Here is a 17604-nt window from a genome sequence, read left to right on the forward strand (position 1 = left end):
GTACATGTGTTTATAGACTTTTACGTATGAGGTTGGGATATGATCACTTATGTGCTTTGGTGTATGCATGTGTTTATAGGATTCATGTACCTACGAGGTTGAGATACAATCACTTGTGGGTTTTAGAGTACATACATTTATAGGTTTTTACCTACGGAGTTGAGATATGATCACTTGTGTTCAATGTACATATGTGTTTATAATTTTTTACCTGTGATGTTGAGATTTCATTGTTAACATTTAGTTGTAAAGTATAATGTGTGATTGTTAAATTATGCCTAGTGTGGAATTGATCATAGATCAATTATTTTTTAATGATGTAACTCCTAATAAACATAAAAAGTTATAATACAATAGAGAAATGAAAAGAGAAATGGAAATTAATATCATGTAATTGGAAGAAGAAAAAACAAAAACAAAAAAAAACTTCGTAAATTAAAAAAAATAGAAAGATAGAAGAAGAAAAAACAAAAACAAAATAAAAACTTCGTAAATTAAAAAAAATAGAAAGATAGAACCTAATAAACATAAAAAATATTGAATTTATCTACTTTTCCATTTGATGTATCGTGCAGTACATGGAAATGATGTAATGGTAATATGGTATAATAATAATTAAAAAGATAATTATTGAAATAGTGAAATAAAAAGAATACATAACTTTCATAACTAAAACTCCTCCATTCGAGTGCTGGAGTAATTTATGGAGGATAATTAGTTTTAAATGACTATTAATCATAAATATATTTAGTAATTTACAATACTAACCCTATTGATTTTAATTAAATACTAGTTCTCATAGTTCTCAACAAATTATTGGTTCTCATTTTATCTTTTTACTATATATATATATATGTGTGTGTGTGCGCGCTTCGTGAATCTTCGAGCATCAACTTTAATTACCATGATCTAAAGATCAAAATCATGTCTTAGCTATTTTACTTTAATAGTTGTTTTACGGTAACCAAACTATGAATAGATTGAGACGTGAGTCTGCAACTCAAAAGTGTAAAGGGATTTTTTATGTCCCATTACAGAATTAAGTATATAATCATTTTTTTGTGAGTTAAAAACATTATATAACAAATAAAAGAACTTTATGGATTCATATTGTTTATTAAAAGTTTAAGGGAGTTTTAAACTCAATTTCATATATGTTCATATATATATATACTTTCCTTATTTTGAGAACCATTTTTTTTGTAAGAACCATAAGAACTCTTGGATAATATACTTGTTCACATGTTTTTTTTGCTCATTCACATGTGAAATAATATAAAAAGGTATGTTGTAGAAGAAACTTTTTTATGAAACCTTCAAAGTAGCTTTTTATGAACTTGTGAATGAATTTTTTCACATTTTTTGTTCACATGTGACAAACGGCTATATGTAAGGTTTTGAAAAAAATTTTCTTCTGCAACATATTTTTTTATAACGTTTCACATGTGAATGAACAAAAAAAACATATGATCCAATAAAAATATTAGGAGTTTTTACGGTTCTTATAAAAAAATGGGTTCTCAAAATAAGGCTCCCCTATATATATATATATATATATATATTCTTTCATAGGCTCTCTAATAGAAATCAATTTATAAGGATGGTCTAATAAATCCCTTGGATATGTAGTAGAATCGTCATTGTTTAATTGTCAACAAGCAAATCATAAATGAAGTATGTATACTTAAACCACAAACATAGAATAAAGATATACAAAATTTGATTTTTGTGAATTCAAGAAGATCATGCATCGAAAACTAAAAAGATACAAATCAAGAATATCTTACCTTATTAGAAAAACTTTTTTTGTATATGTGCAAGAGTCACTAGAACTGATAATACGAGCCACGTATAAACATTCTCTATAATCTCGAAGTAAGTTGCTCTCCATTCTTTTATCAAGTACAAGCTACCAATTAGTCCCAAAAATCCGACAACAAAACCAGAAACTGTGCCAATTAACAACCCCAAATCTTGTATATCATCTTTACCTTTTTTCTCACTAATATGAGTGCCTGATAAGTTATCTCTATTGCAACTCTTCAATAGTGTAGGCCCACATAGCTCGTTGTTTCCTCCATAGATAGCTAATGGATCGCCTAAAGTTTGGAGTTGATGTCCAGACGGTATTTGACCAGATAAGTTGTTGAAGGATAAATTCAAGTAGCTTAGAAAGTTCAAGGTAGCCAAACTCGGAGGAATTTGTCCAGACAACAAGTTCATCGAAATATCTAAAGATTCCAATTGCTTTAGATCTCCAATCCTGGACGAAATCTGTCCACTTAACAAGTTTCTAGAAAGATTCAAGTTGTTCAACGCTATAAGGTTCATTAAAACATCAGGAATTTCACCAATAAATTTGTTGCTTGACAAGTCTAAGGATGTAAGAAACTTAAGTGTTTTGGTGTACTTCAATTGAATACCCTTTATGCAAGCCTCAACGTTTTCTTCATATCCTCCATTGTATCCAAAGTCAACACTAGTCACGATCATACCGGATAAGTTATAAAAGCAACCAGGGATCATTCCAATTATGTTATTATTCGCTAAGTTTAAATTCTGAAGAGCATTATTTTGACAGAGTTCGAGTGGGATCTTACCCGTGAAATTATTTGATTGGAGATTCAAGATTGCAAGCTTTGATAATTTTTTTCCAATCCAAGAAGGGATATTACCCGTCAACAAGTTATTCCCTAAATCAAAGGTGACTAGGTTTGTCAAGTTCTGTAAAGCCACTGGAAGATTGCCCTCAAACTTGTTGTTGTGCAAGTGTAATGACTCGAGGTTAGATAGGAAACCGAATGACTTTGGAACATCACCGACTATAGTGTTATTTGTAAAATCCATCACCCGTAACTGAATCAAGTTCCCTAAGCATTTGGGAAGAACTCCAAAGAAGTTATTATCGGATAAATCCAGTCCTAATATATGAACCAACTCGCATAACTGTGTTGGAATGCTTCCGGTGAAGCGATTTTTCCCAAGAAATAAATAAGCGAGACCTGGGTTATAAATTTGAATTTGACAATTATTAATATAGTTAAAATACATAAGACAAGTTAGGTTGGGTTATGTTGGACCAATCGTTAGCCAGCTTATAATCTCTGACCTATGAAAGCATTAAATAACTTATTAGCGTCTAATCTAAATTCACAAAAAAACCTGTAAACGGATTTATCCATTTTAACTGAAATTGAATGTTTTGGTCAGGAACCATTTACACAATCACAAAATAACTATACCAAATTTATTTCTTAATTTTTAAAAACTATAGTCTAACTTTGTTCACGTCAATTTAACATAACATTTTAGAGTTAACCATTCAAACCATTTTTTTATATGATCAAAACTATATGTTATAGTGTGATTATTTGCTTTTATTATACCATATACTTACTTTCATATCTTTTTTCATTCATTATATAAATATAATATGAAAAATCAAAATATTTTTAACTTTAAAAATAACAATAAAAATTTATTAAAATGTTATTGGTACAAAACTAAATCAAATTTAGTTTTTTTAAACATGAAAATTTTTTCGCCAAACCTAGTGTTTTTTTCCATTAACGAATTGAGTTGTTAATCCAAGTTTTTAATTCAATGTAACATCTTTTTTTTATTCTCAAAAGACAAGTAATATTGCCAATGATGACTAACCCAACTCGTCAGAGGCATCCCGGGTTTTACCCAAGGCCTTGAATTCGATCCTTTGGGATGACAAGTCTTGGGGTTTTTTCCTCCGAATACTTGTAACGGCCCATGATCAACATCTCGTTGTCTAGGGTACGTGCAAGAATTCACCATTATACGGTGAGGTTTCCAAGATGTCGCATACCGACTAAATGTTCAGAAAAAAAAGACAAGCAATATTAAAAAGAATGAAATATTTATTGTAATAAATATATAATACCATTACTAAATATATATATAAAAAAAACATTAACTTCAAAATGAAAAAGATTTGACCGTTAGATAAAGCTTAATTTTTAGTTAGAGCCATTAGATCAAAATACTGATGTAATATATTTTTTATAAACTTTAATAGTTTTAAATTTAATTTAATAATTCATACAAAGTAACTATTTTAATGATATAAACATGAAAAAATAATTCCTAAATTTTGTATTATAGCTAATTAACTCAGGTTTAACCCAGACGTATTAATAAAAGTTTTAGAAAAATGTATCTTCATTATTAAAGTCGCAATGAATTTGATTGAGCCTATTCCTTAATATCTATGTGATAATTTACTAAAACAACTTTTAGTTTTGATAAGCAAGATACATATAACTACCTTCAAGTTTTCTTTGTATTAAATATATACTTAATGTGCGCAAACAACAAGTATAAATATATTACTCATAATTTCGGAATATCATACCTTATTTTCAAACAAATATAATTAACTTAATAACTCACATGATATACGGATAACTTAAAAATCTATTATAAAATATTATTTAGATAATAGAAATTTAAAATACCATTTATAAATTATTAGATTTTAAAAAAAAAACATTGTTTTATACTAAAGTTACATAAGAAATAATAAAAATATATAAATTTTTAAAAGGAAAGTATTTATGATATCATAAATAAATTAAACAAAAAGAATTAAGGTTTGAAAAAAATGTAGAGATGCCGATTTTCTTAAGCTATTTTTATAGGATGCTTATGTTATAACAATTTTCTTTTACGAGAGGGGTATCCACGCAATGCGGCGGCAGGGCGACGACGATGGGTGATGGTGGCGTTAACGGTGTGATTATTAATATAAAGGTAGTTGACTTAAAATGATAGTATAGTTAATGAAAAGGGGCAGATAGAATATTATGGTATGATATTTTCTTATAAAGTGAAAGACAAACTTATTGGGGTATTCGTATAACAATACTCCTTTAATATGAGTAGTTATAAATTTAAGGGTAAAAATGGTATTTCGAAGGCTGAATGTTTAATGGTAAAAACAAAATTCTTTTGCTTTATAATGTACTAGACTTATGCCCACGCAATGCAGCGGCGGTCAGAGTAGTGATGCCGGAGGTGGTGGTGGTTAGGGGTGAGATTGGTTCGGTTTGGGTCGGTTTTCGCCTAAAACCAAAACCCAAATCAATCCGTTCGATTTTTAGAAAACCAAAACCGTTGGATTCGGCTTTTGTTTGGTTCGGTTTCTCTGTTTTTCGGTTCGGTTTGGATCGGTTTCAGTTTTAGTTTCGGTTTTTTATATATTAAATTTTTTTTACGGTTTTTGTTTATTATATTAAAAATTTAACTTTTAACTGTTAAAAAATAATATAATATAGAAACTAAATTATACGAATGTTTTTTATTAAATAACAATATATCTTTTAGGTGTTAAAACATACATTTATATTGACTTGTATACTAAAATTGTTATAATTTTATATAAAAAGAAATAGTTTTGTTGCCTGTTTTCATTTAAACATAAATTTATATTGATTTGTATACTATAAAAACAAAAAGGTTTAAATATATTTAACATACTAGCTTAAGAACCCGGGTGACTACCCGGGTAGTATAATGATAACTAATTACAGTAAAAACAATTGGGATGTAACCGTTAAATGTAAAAGTAATACAACACAACTCAACTGACTACATAATAAGTAATCAAAAAGAAGTAATAGATTCCTACATGGTAATGTATACAAATTTAACTTGAAAACCAGCAATGCATAAGTTATCGTTGATTTGTGTTAATTATTTGAAAACGGCCTCATATTTTAACATGACAACATGCTCCAATCACAGTAGTAGTTTACTTAAACATTGAAACTTAAACCATGACTATTCACATATATAAAAAAAAGGAGATATTTTTCTCTACATTATCTTCTAAATTACTGCATTTATATTCTCAAATAATCGATTTTGGATGAGCAACAAAACTAATATGGTTACTTATTAACAAAAAAAACTAATTTTCTTTTTCAACCTGGATTCAAAATCTGTAACATATCTTTTCATAAGCACCTTACTTTAAATCAATATATAATACTTTGATAACCATCAACATCACATAATAATATTATGTGTTTGTGTAGTGACACGCCTAAAAGTTTTGGGGGAAAAAATGGGCAATCAAATTGGTTCTATTGTTTGTGATATATTTTTCATGAGTTTCATGTATTTTATTCTTAATAGAAAAAAAAAAAGAATATGCGTGGCTTTAGAAATCTATTGTGAAATTGGGGTTCATGGATGTTTAATTTGGGGATCTAAAAGATAGTTGTACGTGAGTATAGCATATTAATTTATGAAAAATGCTAATTAAATTAGTTGTATTAATACTTCAAATTCAATTGGGATGACATCATAAAATTAATTTTTGTAATCAGATTAATGAATTAAAGGGTTTTGGTTGTGCCAAGTCCGCTTGTTTTTAACTAAATTTTTGGTATGGACTTAAAGTTTTATATAGAGAAAAGATTTGCCAACTATAACTATTAAATATAAATGTAATATGATATAAATATAAAATAAAATGAAATATATTTGATTCGGTTCGGTTCAGTTTTTGATCGTTTTTTTTGCATATGAAACCGAAATCTGAACCGATCTGTTCGGTTTTTAGAAAACGAAAATCAAACCGATCGGTTTCATTCGGTTTTCGGTTTTTGCGGTTCGGTTTTCTCGGTTTTTTTTGGTTTTTCGATTCGGGTTTTGTCACTGACAGGGGTGGTGGCGGCAGTGGGGATGATGATGGGGGCGGCGATGGTGGTGAATGTAAAAGTAATTGATGTTAAAGGTGGTATTATAGTTATTTTAAGAGTTGGAGAATTTATACTGTAAATTATTTGATTAATGGTATTATAGGTATATTAAACGGAGATATTTTAAATTAGTGAATAAAGGAGAAATGTATTTTTGGTTTTTCAAAGGAAGAAAGTTTAAGGAAAAAAAAAGGTGGTTTGTTTTATTAGATAGTATAGATTATAGATTAGCCAATAAAGACTAGTTCAACTAATGAGAGGCATCTCAGGTTTTACCCAAGGTCTTGAGTTCGATCCTTAGGGATGACAAGTCTTGGGGTTTTTTCCTTCGAATACTTGTCACAGCCTATGGTCAACATTTCGTTGTTTAGGGTACATGCAAGGCTTCACCATTATACAGTGAGGTTTCCCTGATGTCGCATACTGACTGAATGTTCGGAAAAAAATTTATAGATTATATATAGATATTATTTTTTAAAATACTTTTTTGATTTTCTTTTTAACATTTCCTTTTTGTTTTATGTCGTATGTTGTTATCAAATTATGACTTTATATAGATTTTTTTTTATCATCTACTGCAATAAATATAAAAAAGTAAATGAGTGGAGATTGGTTATAAGTATTTAGTTTTACTTCGTTAATATCTTGTAATATTTAAATAAAAGATATTTATATATATATGGTGCTTAGAAAAATAATAAAAAAATAATTTTAAAAATTACAATATCACCATTTTTCAACATTTTATTTATATTTGTTAAATTATTATAATTTATAAATTTAACATGTCACTAATTATCTGTAATATATAAAAATTCCAGTAGCTCATATCTACATTTAACATACCATTATTTTATATTATTTTATAAAGATATAACCAACATACATGTCTTATTGATACTTTTTTATACAAAACATATTTTGATATAATAGTATTGTCTTATTTATAACTATTAGCGAAAAAAAATATGTTTAACCTGTGTATTACTCGAAAAATAATTTAGTTAGAATATTATACTAGTATAGTAGTATTTATATTTTGTTTTTACATATCTTTTTATTCCTCATTTTTTTCCATTTTTTTGTTGATAGTTAAAAAATCAAAATTATTGTAATTGTGTTATATTAAGACATAAAAATAATAGAGAAAAAAGGATCCATTATCAACTCACAAAAAAATTATATAAAATCATTACATTAACATAATAATATTTATTTATTTATACACACATCAATATCGTTTTCTATTTTTCTTTTTCATTTCTGTTGTAATTCAAATGTTATTATTTGTGATTATTAAAGAAATAAAAATAATATAGAAATAAAAATCCATATCAACTCACTGTTATAAAAATCTTTGTAGGAGTGTGGTTTAGAAAAAATAGATCCATGTTAACCCAAACACCCCTAAATAAGTTCTTATTGAAAAAAATAGATACCTGGGCTTGTAATTAGTCGTGATAGGTTTCCATCAATCTGGTTGTGGGACAAATCCAGTCCTTGGAGATGAGAGGTGATGTTCTCAAACCACTCTGGTATTGTATCTCCAATACCCGAATTTGAAAGACCTAAAACTTCAAGATTTGTTTGCGTCTGAAGCCAATTTGGGAATTGAGGTCCGACGTTACAGGAGCGTGCAGAAAAATACGTCAATTGGAAGGGAGGAATCCAATGAGTGCTGACATTCAGCGTTAATGAATTATCAGACAAGGACAATTCGGTTAGATTGTGAAGTTTGGTGAAGTGATGTTCCGAAACAACCCCAACCAATGAGTTATTATTGACATCTAGTTCAATGAGGTTTGAAAGCTGGCCAATACTAGTTGGAATGCTCCCACTCAATCGATTATCGTCAAGATGAAGGATTTCAAGCATTGATAATTGACTGATGCTTTCAGGTATGCTTCCACTCAATTGATTACGAGAAAGAACAAGGTTTTGAAGCATTGATAATTGACCAATGCTTTCAGGTATGCTCCCACTCAATCGATTACCAGAAAGATCAAGGCTTCCAAGCATTGATAATTGACCAATGCTTTCAGGTATGCTTCCACTCAATTGATTATTATAAAGATAAAGGCTTTCAAGCATTGATAATTGACCAATGCTTTCAGGTATGCTCCCACTCAATCGATTATCAGAAAGATCAAGGCTTTCAAGCATTGATAATTGACCAATGCTTTCAGGTATGCTCCCACTCAATCGATTATAAAAAAGATCAAGGCTTTCAAGCATTGATAATTGACCAATGCTTTCAGGTATGCTCCCACTCAATCGATTATAAGAAAGATAAAGGCTTTCAAGCATTGATAATTGACCAATGCTTTCAGGTATGCTCCCACTCAATTGACTATAACATAGAGAGAGTACTCTTAGAGAGGATAGGTTACCAAGTGAGGGAGGTATTGGACCAGCCAATTCGTTTAATGAAAGGTCCATGGACGTAAGAGAGCTCAGGGTTGCAATAGAATCAGGTATTGGACCATGGAAGCGGTTATAACGAAGGTGTAGATGCCTGAGGCTAGTAAGGTTTGATAACCAAACAGGAATGGTGGAGTCAATACCATTGGAAGAGAGATCGAGTGAATTAAGAGACGTGAAATTGATGAACTTTATGGAGGAGATATGTATATCACACGAGGCCAAGTTCAGTGTAAGCAATGAAGTTAACGTGTTAACCGAATGGAACCAATCAATATGGTTACCGATTGTTATTCCTGAGAGATCCAAGTGCTTTAACGACGACAACAAGGACACCCACTGCAGATCATCCTTGACCATCAAAGAAACGTCATAACGGAGAGCTACCATGGCGTACCTATGATTAAGATCAAGATATTGTAACCTTGAAAGATTTCCTAGATGAGGGGGGACTACACCACTGAAACCTGAGTAAGAGAGGTTCAAGTATTCCAAATACTTGAACGACCCGAAGAATCCAGGAATATTTTGTCCTGAGAAGTTGTTCATGCTCAGGTCCAAGTAACGCAGATACTTCAAGTCGAGTAATGAAGGACTTACCTTACCTTTGAGCCAACTACTTGTGTTTAAAACATAGTCAGAGTCGCCAGTGAAAGACAATAGAGATCGAAGATCAAGTTTGACAACATGACCATTTCTCATGTCACACCTAATTCCCTGCCACTCACAACATTCTACTCCTGTCCATGTTGCCAGCCTATTTGATTCGTCTGTGAGACCTTTTCTGAATGCAAGCAGTAATTGTCGCTCTCTTTGGATACATGTAACGTTTGAGGAAGTCGTGATCATGATATTGCTGCTGCTTGCGCCATATGTTTGAATGAATAGAAATGATGCAAAAATGAGAAGAAAGGTGTTTTCCATTTTGGAGTAATTAAGATAGAGTACGCGTTGTGTAATTCGTAAGTAGGGGGAATGGGGTGCATATATAATAAGGCATGCCTTAAAATCTTTTATGAACGTATACTTAGGTTGTGATATCGACTTGAGTCCACAAGACATTCGATAGTAGACCTGGAGTTATGACCTGTTCAAAGTCTTCAAAGAGATAGTGGCCACATGCAGAAAAAGCTTATTTGGGTCCATAACGTGTTACTCATATTATCGTCATCCAACGACACTTGTTGTTTGGACTGTTTTGCAAAACTTGTTTGTATTCATGAATCGCACAATTCTTGTGATCAGGAATTTAACGGTAGACTTGGAGTCATAAATCATTCAAAGTCTTTCAAGAGCCGGTGGCCAAAAATACTTATCAACTTGTTTGGGTCATAATAAGATGTTAATATCAGTCAACAGTTGTCGACGGTAGTGTGAAACACGTAAACTCTCCTATCAAAGTAGGATGTGTCTTTTAGAGTTCTGGGTGGTTTTCTACAAGTTCTATTTTGGCTTGCTAAATGTCCCTGCATTTGTCCTTTGATTTTATAAAGAGGACGGCAGATTTGATTCAGTTGCAGGTCTAAGGTCTCATATATTGAGTTGTCCTAACATATTTTTCCTTTGTGCAGATGCTTTTACTTAATGATCATCTTTCACGAGTGTTCAAATTTGATCAACTCTAATCTTGCTAATTATTATTTACATAATGGTCATATTATGTAGCATGTATTCAAGAGCATCAGGATTGTTTATTTAGTGACACTGCTGTATTTCGATTAAATACAACTCGAGGGGCAACAACCTAAGTGAGTAAATATGCTTATACATATACTCTTAATAGGCCATATATTGTGAACCTTGTATCCTGTCCATGGGGGTGTTATAAGTAGTCGGGATGGTCTGATTGGGTTTGTGTCTTAGGATTTTGAGTCTGTCCATGGGAAGGTTTGTAGTTGTGAAGAATAGTATATAGAGGAAACTGTTGTGCTGTTTTGGTGGAGATTGGAAATTTGTTGGCTTTTTGAATTTGAGTATTCATTGAAAGTGGACAGTTATAAACGAATTCTGGTATATTTCTGATCTGCTACCATTATGTCCTAATTACTTCTATAGGTTATACTGTTGCCATTTCGAGTCAACAAATGTCACGTACTAACAGAATTCCAGAGTCTCCATCTTGTTGTTATTGTCTAGTTTGTTTGTATCAAATTTATCGTTTTGAACTCTTCTGTTTATGTACCTTATGGAGGTTTGCGATTTTTAATCTGAGTAGCTATACTTACCTTGTTTCGGCCTTGTACTTTGATGAACAGAAATAATACGAAGATGACAGGAAAAGTGGTTTCCATTTTATAGTGATTAAGATACATTACACGTATAATTCAGAAGCAGAGGAATGGGGCACATTTGTCATACAGTAAGCCTTATAATCTTTTGTGAACTTATAATTAGGTTGATGTGGACGTGAGTCGACAAGACGTTGGATAGTAGACTTGGAGCTATGAATCGTTCAAAGTCTTTCAAGAGATAGTGTCCACATACAGAAAAAGCTTGTTTGGGTCCATAACGTGTTACTGGTATATATTGTCATCGAACGACGCTTGTTGATTGGAGTGTTTTGCAAAAACTTGTTTGTATTCATGAATCACATAATAGTCATGATAAAGAACTTAATAGTAGACTTGGAGTCCTGAATCATTCCAAGTCTTTCAAGAGCCGGTGGCCACATACATATCAACTTGTTGTATTTTGGCTGACAAACACAAGGACGGTAGATTTGATTGAGTTGCAGGTCTAAGATCTAATGTACTGAGTTGAAACTAACATATTTGCTTATAATTACTTTACTTGATGGGTCATATTTGTACCATGTATTCAAGCCTATCAGGTTTGTAGTTGGTGACATTGTTGTCTTTAGATTAATACAATGACGCATATAAATAGATGTGTTTGAGTACATGCTACTTAATAGGACAAGGATATGCTACATAATATGCTAATACATATACTCTATGTATTTTGAACCTTTTATTCAGCAAAGTCTTGCTTTCTGGGCAAACTTGATCGAGTATTTGCTAGTTAAATGGTAGTCTAGTTGGAAGGTGTGATGGGAGTATTGGTACTGTTAGTTGGTAGACAGTTAAACACGATTCTGGTATATTTCTGAGCTGCTACGATTATGTCCTAACGACTTCTGTAATGTTATACTGTTGACTTTTCTAGTCAACTTATGTTACGTATTAACAGATTTCCAGTTATTGTCTAGTATCTTTATACCAAATTCATCCTGTTGAGCTATTCGGTTTATGAACTTTTTTTATGGAGTTTTGTGAGATTTAATCTGAGTAGTTATAATTTTCATGTTTGCGACGTTGTGTATATGCATTTTATTGGTCGGAAGAGTTGTTATGGTCATTGTGTTTAGAGTATTTTGCTGAATAGAGTGAATGAAGCCAAGTTTTTCAAGAAGTTATGGCCGCATCTTGTTCAGGTCCATCACATCCATGTAATTTATTGTACGAAGACTTCGACTTAAAAAAAATAAACAGTTAGAAAATGAAGAATCAGTATTTCCTGATTTGAAATTTTTCTATTGACCCGTTAAACGAATTACAACCTCCTACTTGATGGGACATACTCCTTGATCTCTTAAAGTATAATCATTATGTAAAAACAAGACATATCTTAAAATACAAAAGTCAAAATAAATAACCTGACATTCTCTATGGACTATGGCTAACATTTAAAGTCCAAGAACTCCCTCTAGTCTTATTTTAATCATTTTTTTCTTGAGGTGCCGACATGGAATCAATAGTTAGAGATAAGTGGGATGATTAATATTGCAGATTAATATGATTGCCATGGAATAATTTAATATGTATGCAGAGTCCATTTTTTTTAATCAAAAATGTTATCACTAGCCCAACCATGAGTTAACTGCCAACTGAATTTCACCAAAACAAGGATAATCAGAAAATGAGGTTACATGAAGGCTCTAAATTTTGCAGAATCATAATTGAGGTTAGTTTTAAATCTTTTCAAAATTCAGAGGTTAACTAAAGTGTTACAATAGAATGTTGCAGACTTAATAATAGTTCAAGTATACTTTTATAACAAGAATATGATGACAAACTGAACAGAGGCTTTTTTTTGGCAACATTTTTTCGGGTCAAACTAAAAATAATTTATTATATTTATAACAGAATAATTGCATTGTGATTTCCTATACTACGTAAAATCAATATTGGATGACCCTAAAAAGTACTCGTATTTGGTATAATGGACAGGTCAAGCTGGGTAGATAACGGGTCAAATGGGCAAGACTTAAACAAAGTAATGAATAGGATTGCTCAGAACACATTGAGAAGAGCCACAAACACTTTAAAAAACCTAAAAGGTTATATGGGTAACATTTGACAAACCTCAAAAACTGTATACCAAAATCATTATTTTTTATCAACACATGAAACTAGCTAAACAATCGTACTAAAAATTTGGTTTTTCTTTGATAGTATTACATAATACTTGCATATTAGTATTCTAACATCATTTGGAAGAACTTTTGAACATTTAATTGGTAATTTTTTTTAATTTTATTCTTTAGTTGATAAATACCCAATTTCACGTATGCTCAAAAAGATGAAGTTTTACTATCCAGAGTTTCATGTAAAACAATAATATGCAAGAATGAAGTTTCACTAAAGATGATCGTTCAATAAAATCTTTAAGAACTCATGGGATAGGGAAGGTTCCTGAGACAATTACGTTGGTTGCATTCAAGATATTTATGAAAGGAAGGATGTTGTTCACCTCTGTTCATGACATTCAAGATATTTATGAAAGGAACCACAAAGCTAGAAAGAGTAGAATAGGAACCTACTAAAAAGTTGGTTTGATTTTAGAGAAATGTTTTCGTGAGAAATTAGAAAAGATGCATAAGAGTTTGACTCAGATTTGGTCATCAACTATATGAAATTGTAAATGATGTAATGATCATATTTTTAACTCTATATGAGAAAAAGATTGAAAGACTGCAATTTAAAGAGCATACATCCATTCATCTATGAGCAGAAAACGCTTGTGGGTCAACAAAACACACAAGTTTTAATTTGCTTTATGGATGCAGCCCGTTTTAGATAATATTACCAAGATCAACCTGACCCAACCATTTATGTACTAACCCAGACCAGACTACAAATTTTAGGAATTGATCCATACTAATTTATTACTTAAGATATTAAAAATATAATCATGTACTCTAATAACATAATCCTAAACAAATCAAAGAAATTGAAAAAAATTCGTAATCAATCAAAAACAACACTCCCAAATACATTCTAAAATCCGACATTACATTCTGCTCCTGCTCATTGGTGGGGACATGTTTTTTGCTACAATTCGCAACTTAGATTTCTTAATTTTTCCGGTAGCTGTTTTTGGCAACTCCTCCATGAACACCACCGTCTTTGGGACCATATAATGTGGCAACCGCTCTCGACAATACTTTATTATGTCCTCTTCACGCATCTCATCCTTTACTACTATCAAACTCACAAAAGCACATGGTGTTTCACCCCAAAATGCATCGGGCCTGGCTACAACAGCAGCCTCGTGGACAAGCGGATTAGAGTACAAAACGGATTCCACCTCCACACTACTCACATTCTCACCCCCGGTTATAATCACATCTTTGGATCTATCTTTTATTTCCAAATAGCCGTCTGGGTGTATCACCCCGACGTCCCCAGTGTACAGCCACCCATCTTCTCTCATACATTTTCTAGTCGCGATAGGGTCCTTAAAATAACCCAACATTAAACACGCCCCTTTCAAAACTATCTCGCCCTGACTCATCCCATCTCGTTTGACACCTAGTCCCGTGTGGGGATCTAATACATTGACTTCAGTCAACGCTAGAGTTCTAACTCCTTGTCTTGCTTTTAAGCCGGCTTGCTCAATAACTGGCAAGCGGTTCCACTTATCTTTCCAAGCACATGAAACAACTACACCCGCTACCTCAGTCAGACCATACCCATGGCTAACGTTAAAACCTAACCCCTCGGTTCGTAGAACAACAGCTGCAGGAGGCGGAGCTCCACCGGTCAAGAAATGGACCACCCGGTTTTGTAATGGTTTTGCATTAGGCGAGTTTGCTATCATGTTGAGAACAACGGGCGCACCACACATGTGGGTGACGTTGTGATGCTTTATAGCCGAGAAAATATCGTCTGCCTTGAATTTGTGGAGGCATATATTAGTACCACCTACAGCTGCCATTCCCCAAGTGAAACTCCAACCATTGGAGTGAAACATTGGCAGCGTCCATAAGTAAACCGGTTTCTTGGGTACAGGCCAATCCGTGAGAGAATCAACGGTCACGATGAAAATTGCTCGGTGAGAATGTATAACTCCTTTTGGAGACGACGTCGTTCCGGAGGTGTAGTTTAATGTGATGGGGTCCCACTCGTTTACTGGTCTTACCCACTCAAAATTCGAGTCTCCCTTGTTCACTATATCCTCGTACGTTGTTGTTGAACTTAGATAGTTATCAACCTCTTCAGTAGATCTGCTATCTGTTGCATAAATAAAACAATTATACATACATCTATTAATTAGGAAGGATTTATAATAAACTTGAGGTCACATTATCAAAAGAAAGAAATACTTGATTTTAAACGATAATAATATATACATACAGTTACAAACATACATACATACATACATGCATACATAATAACCAACAAGGCTGGATAAGTGCTTAACACTCTTGTCTATGACACAGAGGTTAAGGGTTTTATGTTTATGTCTTGCAAGACTGGAGGTACTTTTCTATATTAGATAGAACTTGGAGGCAACCTCTCTATATTGTCGTGGTTGGGATAAAGCTGTCTACATCTTAACTATCCCCATACACCGTTGAGGTATTGGGACACAAAAACCGTAGAAGATGTACAACATTGGGTTCTTACTTAACTTATCTACACACATGACACATACATACTAGTGATAAACATATCAAAAGTATGGTAGTCTTATTGCACCACTAGCTAGCCCATAATATAGATGATAATAAGAAACATGTACGCACCACCTGTTAAGCTCTCTGTATTAATGAGAACAAGTGTGGGTCGGCGAATCCCGGAAGGAAATCTAGACACAGCATCTTGTGCAAGAAGCTTAAGATGAGAATCAACAAAGAGCATCTTAGCTTCAGAGTGACGAAGCATGACGGATATTGTACGAGCATTAAGACGAGTATTGATATTGTTAAGTACAGCACCAGACATTGGCACAGCAAACTGAAGTTCATACATAGCAGGGACATTAAACGCCAAAACAGAAACAACATCGCCTCTACGAATACCCATTTGCACGAGGGAGGAAGCCGCGCCAAGGCAGCGGTGGAGGGTTTGTGTCCATGTGAAGGTGGTGGTGGTGTTATTGTAAACAATGGAAGTACAATCTCCATAAACAGAAGCAGCTCGTTCTAAGAAGGTGAGAGGTGTAAGTGGGCATGAATTTGCAGAGGTGGGTTTTAGATGTTCCATTATGCAGGCAAAAGAGTGGTGTGGAATGAAGTAGTTATAAATGGTTGCAACAACCACTGTAATAATGTAATAAAACCATTGGGGGTACTCATGTTTATTTAGCATTTATGTTTTGTTCTTCCTAGCTCATCCTTTGTGTATAATTATTACCTTTTTGATTATTAACCATATATCAGTAAATGGGGAGCCGGATAGATAGGGAAGGACAGAAGCAGATGTAGCATTAGATGACCGCGGGTAATTAATGTTTCAAAAATTAATTCAAAAGGTTGTGTTATTTTATACTACTGGTACCCGCAAGAATGGCAACGGGTCGGGTTTGGGCCAGGTTTAGGTAACCTTGGACCCGTTTAAAGATACTCGTCCCAAACCCGGACCCAGACCCGAAGGGTCACCGTTTACTTACTAACTTTGGGGTAACAGGTTTCCCCATGGGTAATCAGGGATCCATAGAAATCAAGGATTACATCTAAACTCCCTCTAACTAGTCACTACTCACTACCATACGTATTTTGATTTATTAAGGATACCAAACAATCTAGCACTCACCTCTAATCTACCTGATATCTTTGTACGTGCAGCAAATTAAGTTGATAAAAACTAAAGCAGTGCGTACGTAAAGTAAAAAGGAATCTAAGATTATCATTATGAAAACTATTCGGATGCATTGATAGGTTCATACTATCCATGACCAATTGAAAATAGAAATTTTATTATTACGAATTCTAATATATACAGGTCGGGTATATGGGTTCGGGGTAAATGGGGCAGGTATACGGGTTTGCATCTAAAACCGTCCCCGGACCCGTACTCGCATAAAAAAATAAAATCATCCCCATACCCGGCCCTAGACCCGGCCCCGAACCCGGACCAAAAATATCACGTTTCGGGTTTCCCCATCAGATACGGGTTTCCTTGCCATCCCTAGGTACCCGCGTGATGCGCAGTGTAATGAC

General features: G+C 32.9%; 2 protein-coding genes and 1 long non-coding RNA gene across 3 annotated transcripts; 1 reads left to right on the forward strand and 2 right to left on the reverse strand.

The window, feature by feature from the left end:
- Positions 1-1791: 1791 nt before the first annotated feature.
- On the reverse strand, positions 1792-9176 carry LOC122604410 (receptor-like protein EIX1). Its single transcript, XM_043777304.1, has 2 exons — positions 8177-9176; positions 1792-3002 (listed from the first exon to the last, which is right to left on the reverse strand). Exons 1-2 carry the CDS (start codon positions 9174-9176, stop codon positions 1792-1794), a joined length of 2211 nt encoding a protein of 736 aa, XP_043633239.1.
- A 127-nt stretch (positions 9177-9303) lies between these two features.
- LOC122605583 lies at positions 9304-12057 on the forward strand. The gene is made up of 2 exons (XR_006324652.1): positions 9304-10906; positions 11414-12057. It is a non-coding gene; the product is annotated as an uncharacterized LOC122605583 (long non-coding RNA).
- A 2271-nt stretch (positions 12058-14328) lies between these two features.
- Positions 14329-16669, reverse strand: LOC122605714 (probable CoA ligase CCL11). Its single transcript, XM_043778673.1, has 2 exons — positions 16189-16669; positions 14329-15673 (listed from the first exon to the last, which is right to left on the reverse strand). The coding sequence occupies exons 1-2, from the start codon at positions 16646-16648 to the stop codon at positions 14451-14453; spliced, it is 1683 nt and encodes a 560-aa protein (XP_043634608.1). The 5' UTR covers positions 16649-16669; the 3' UTR covers positions 14329-14450.
- Between the last annotated feature and the right edge of the window lie 935 nt (positions 16670-17604).

This window comes from Erigeron canadensis, chromosome 6 (genome assembly GCF_010389155.1).
Source record: "Erigeron canadensis isolate Cc75 chromosome 6, C_canadensis_v1, whole genome shotgun sequence".
Lineage (NCBI taxonomy): Eukaryota > Viridiplantae > Streptophyta > Magnoliopsida > Asterales > Asteraceae > Erigeron > Erigeron canadensis.

Bases quoted from the DNA above. Each gene is read 5' to 3' on its own strand.
- LOC122604410 (XM_043777304.1), bottom strand. From the start codon at position 9,176: ATGGACCTTTCATTAAACGAATTGGCTGGTCCAATACCTCCCTCACTT. The intron at 3,003-8,176 runs GTATCTATTTTT...TTTATAACCCAG, and splicing joins ACGACTAATTACAAGCCCAG to GTCTCGCTTATTTATTTCTT.
- LOC122605714 (XM_043778673.1), bottom strand. From the start codon at position 16,648: ATGGAACATCTAAAACCCACCTCTGCAAATTCATGCCCACTTACACCT. The intron at 15,674-16,188 runs GTGCGTACATGT...TTTATGCAACAG, and splicing joins TACAGAGAGCTTAACAGGTG to ATAGCAGATCTACTGAAGAG.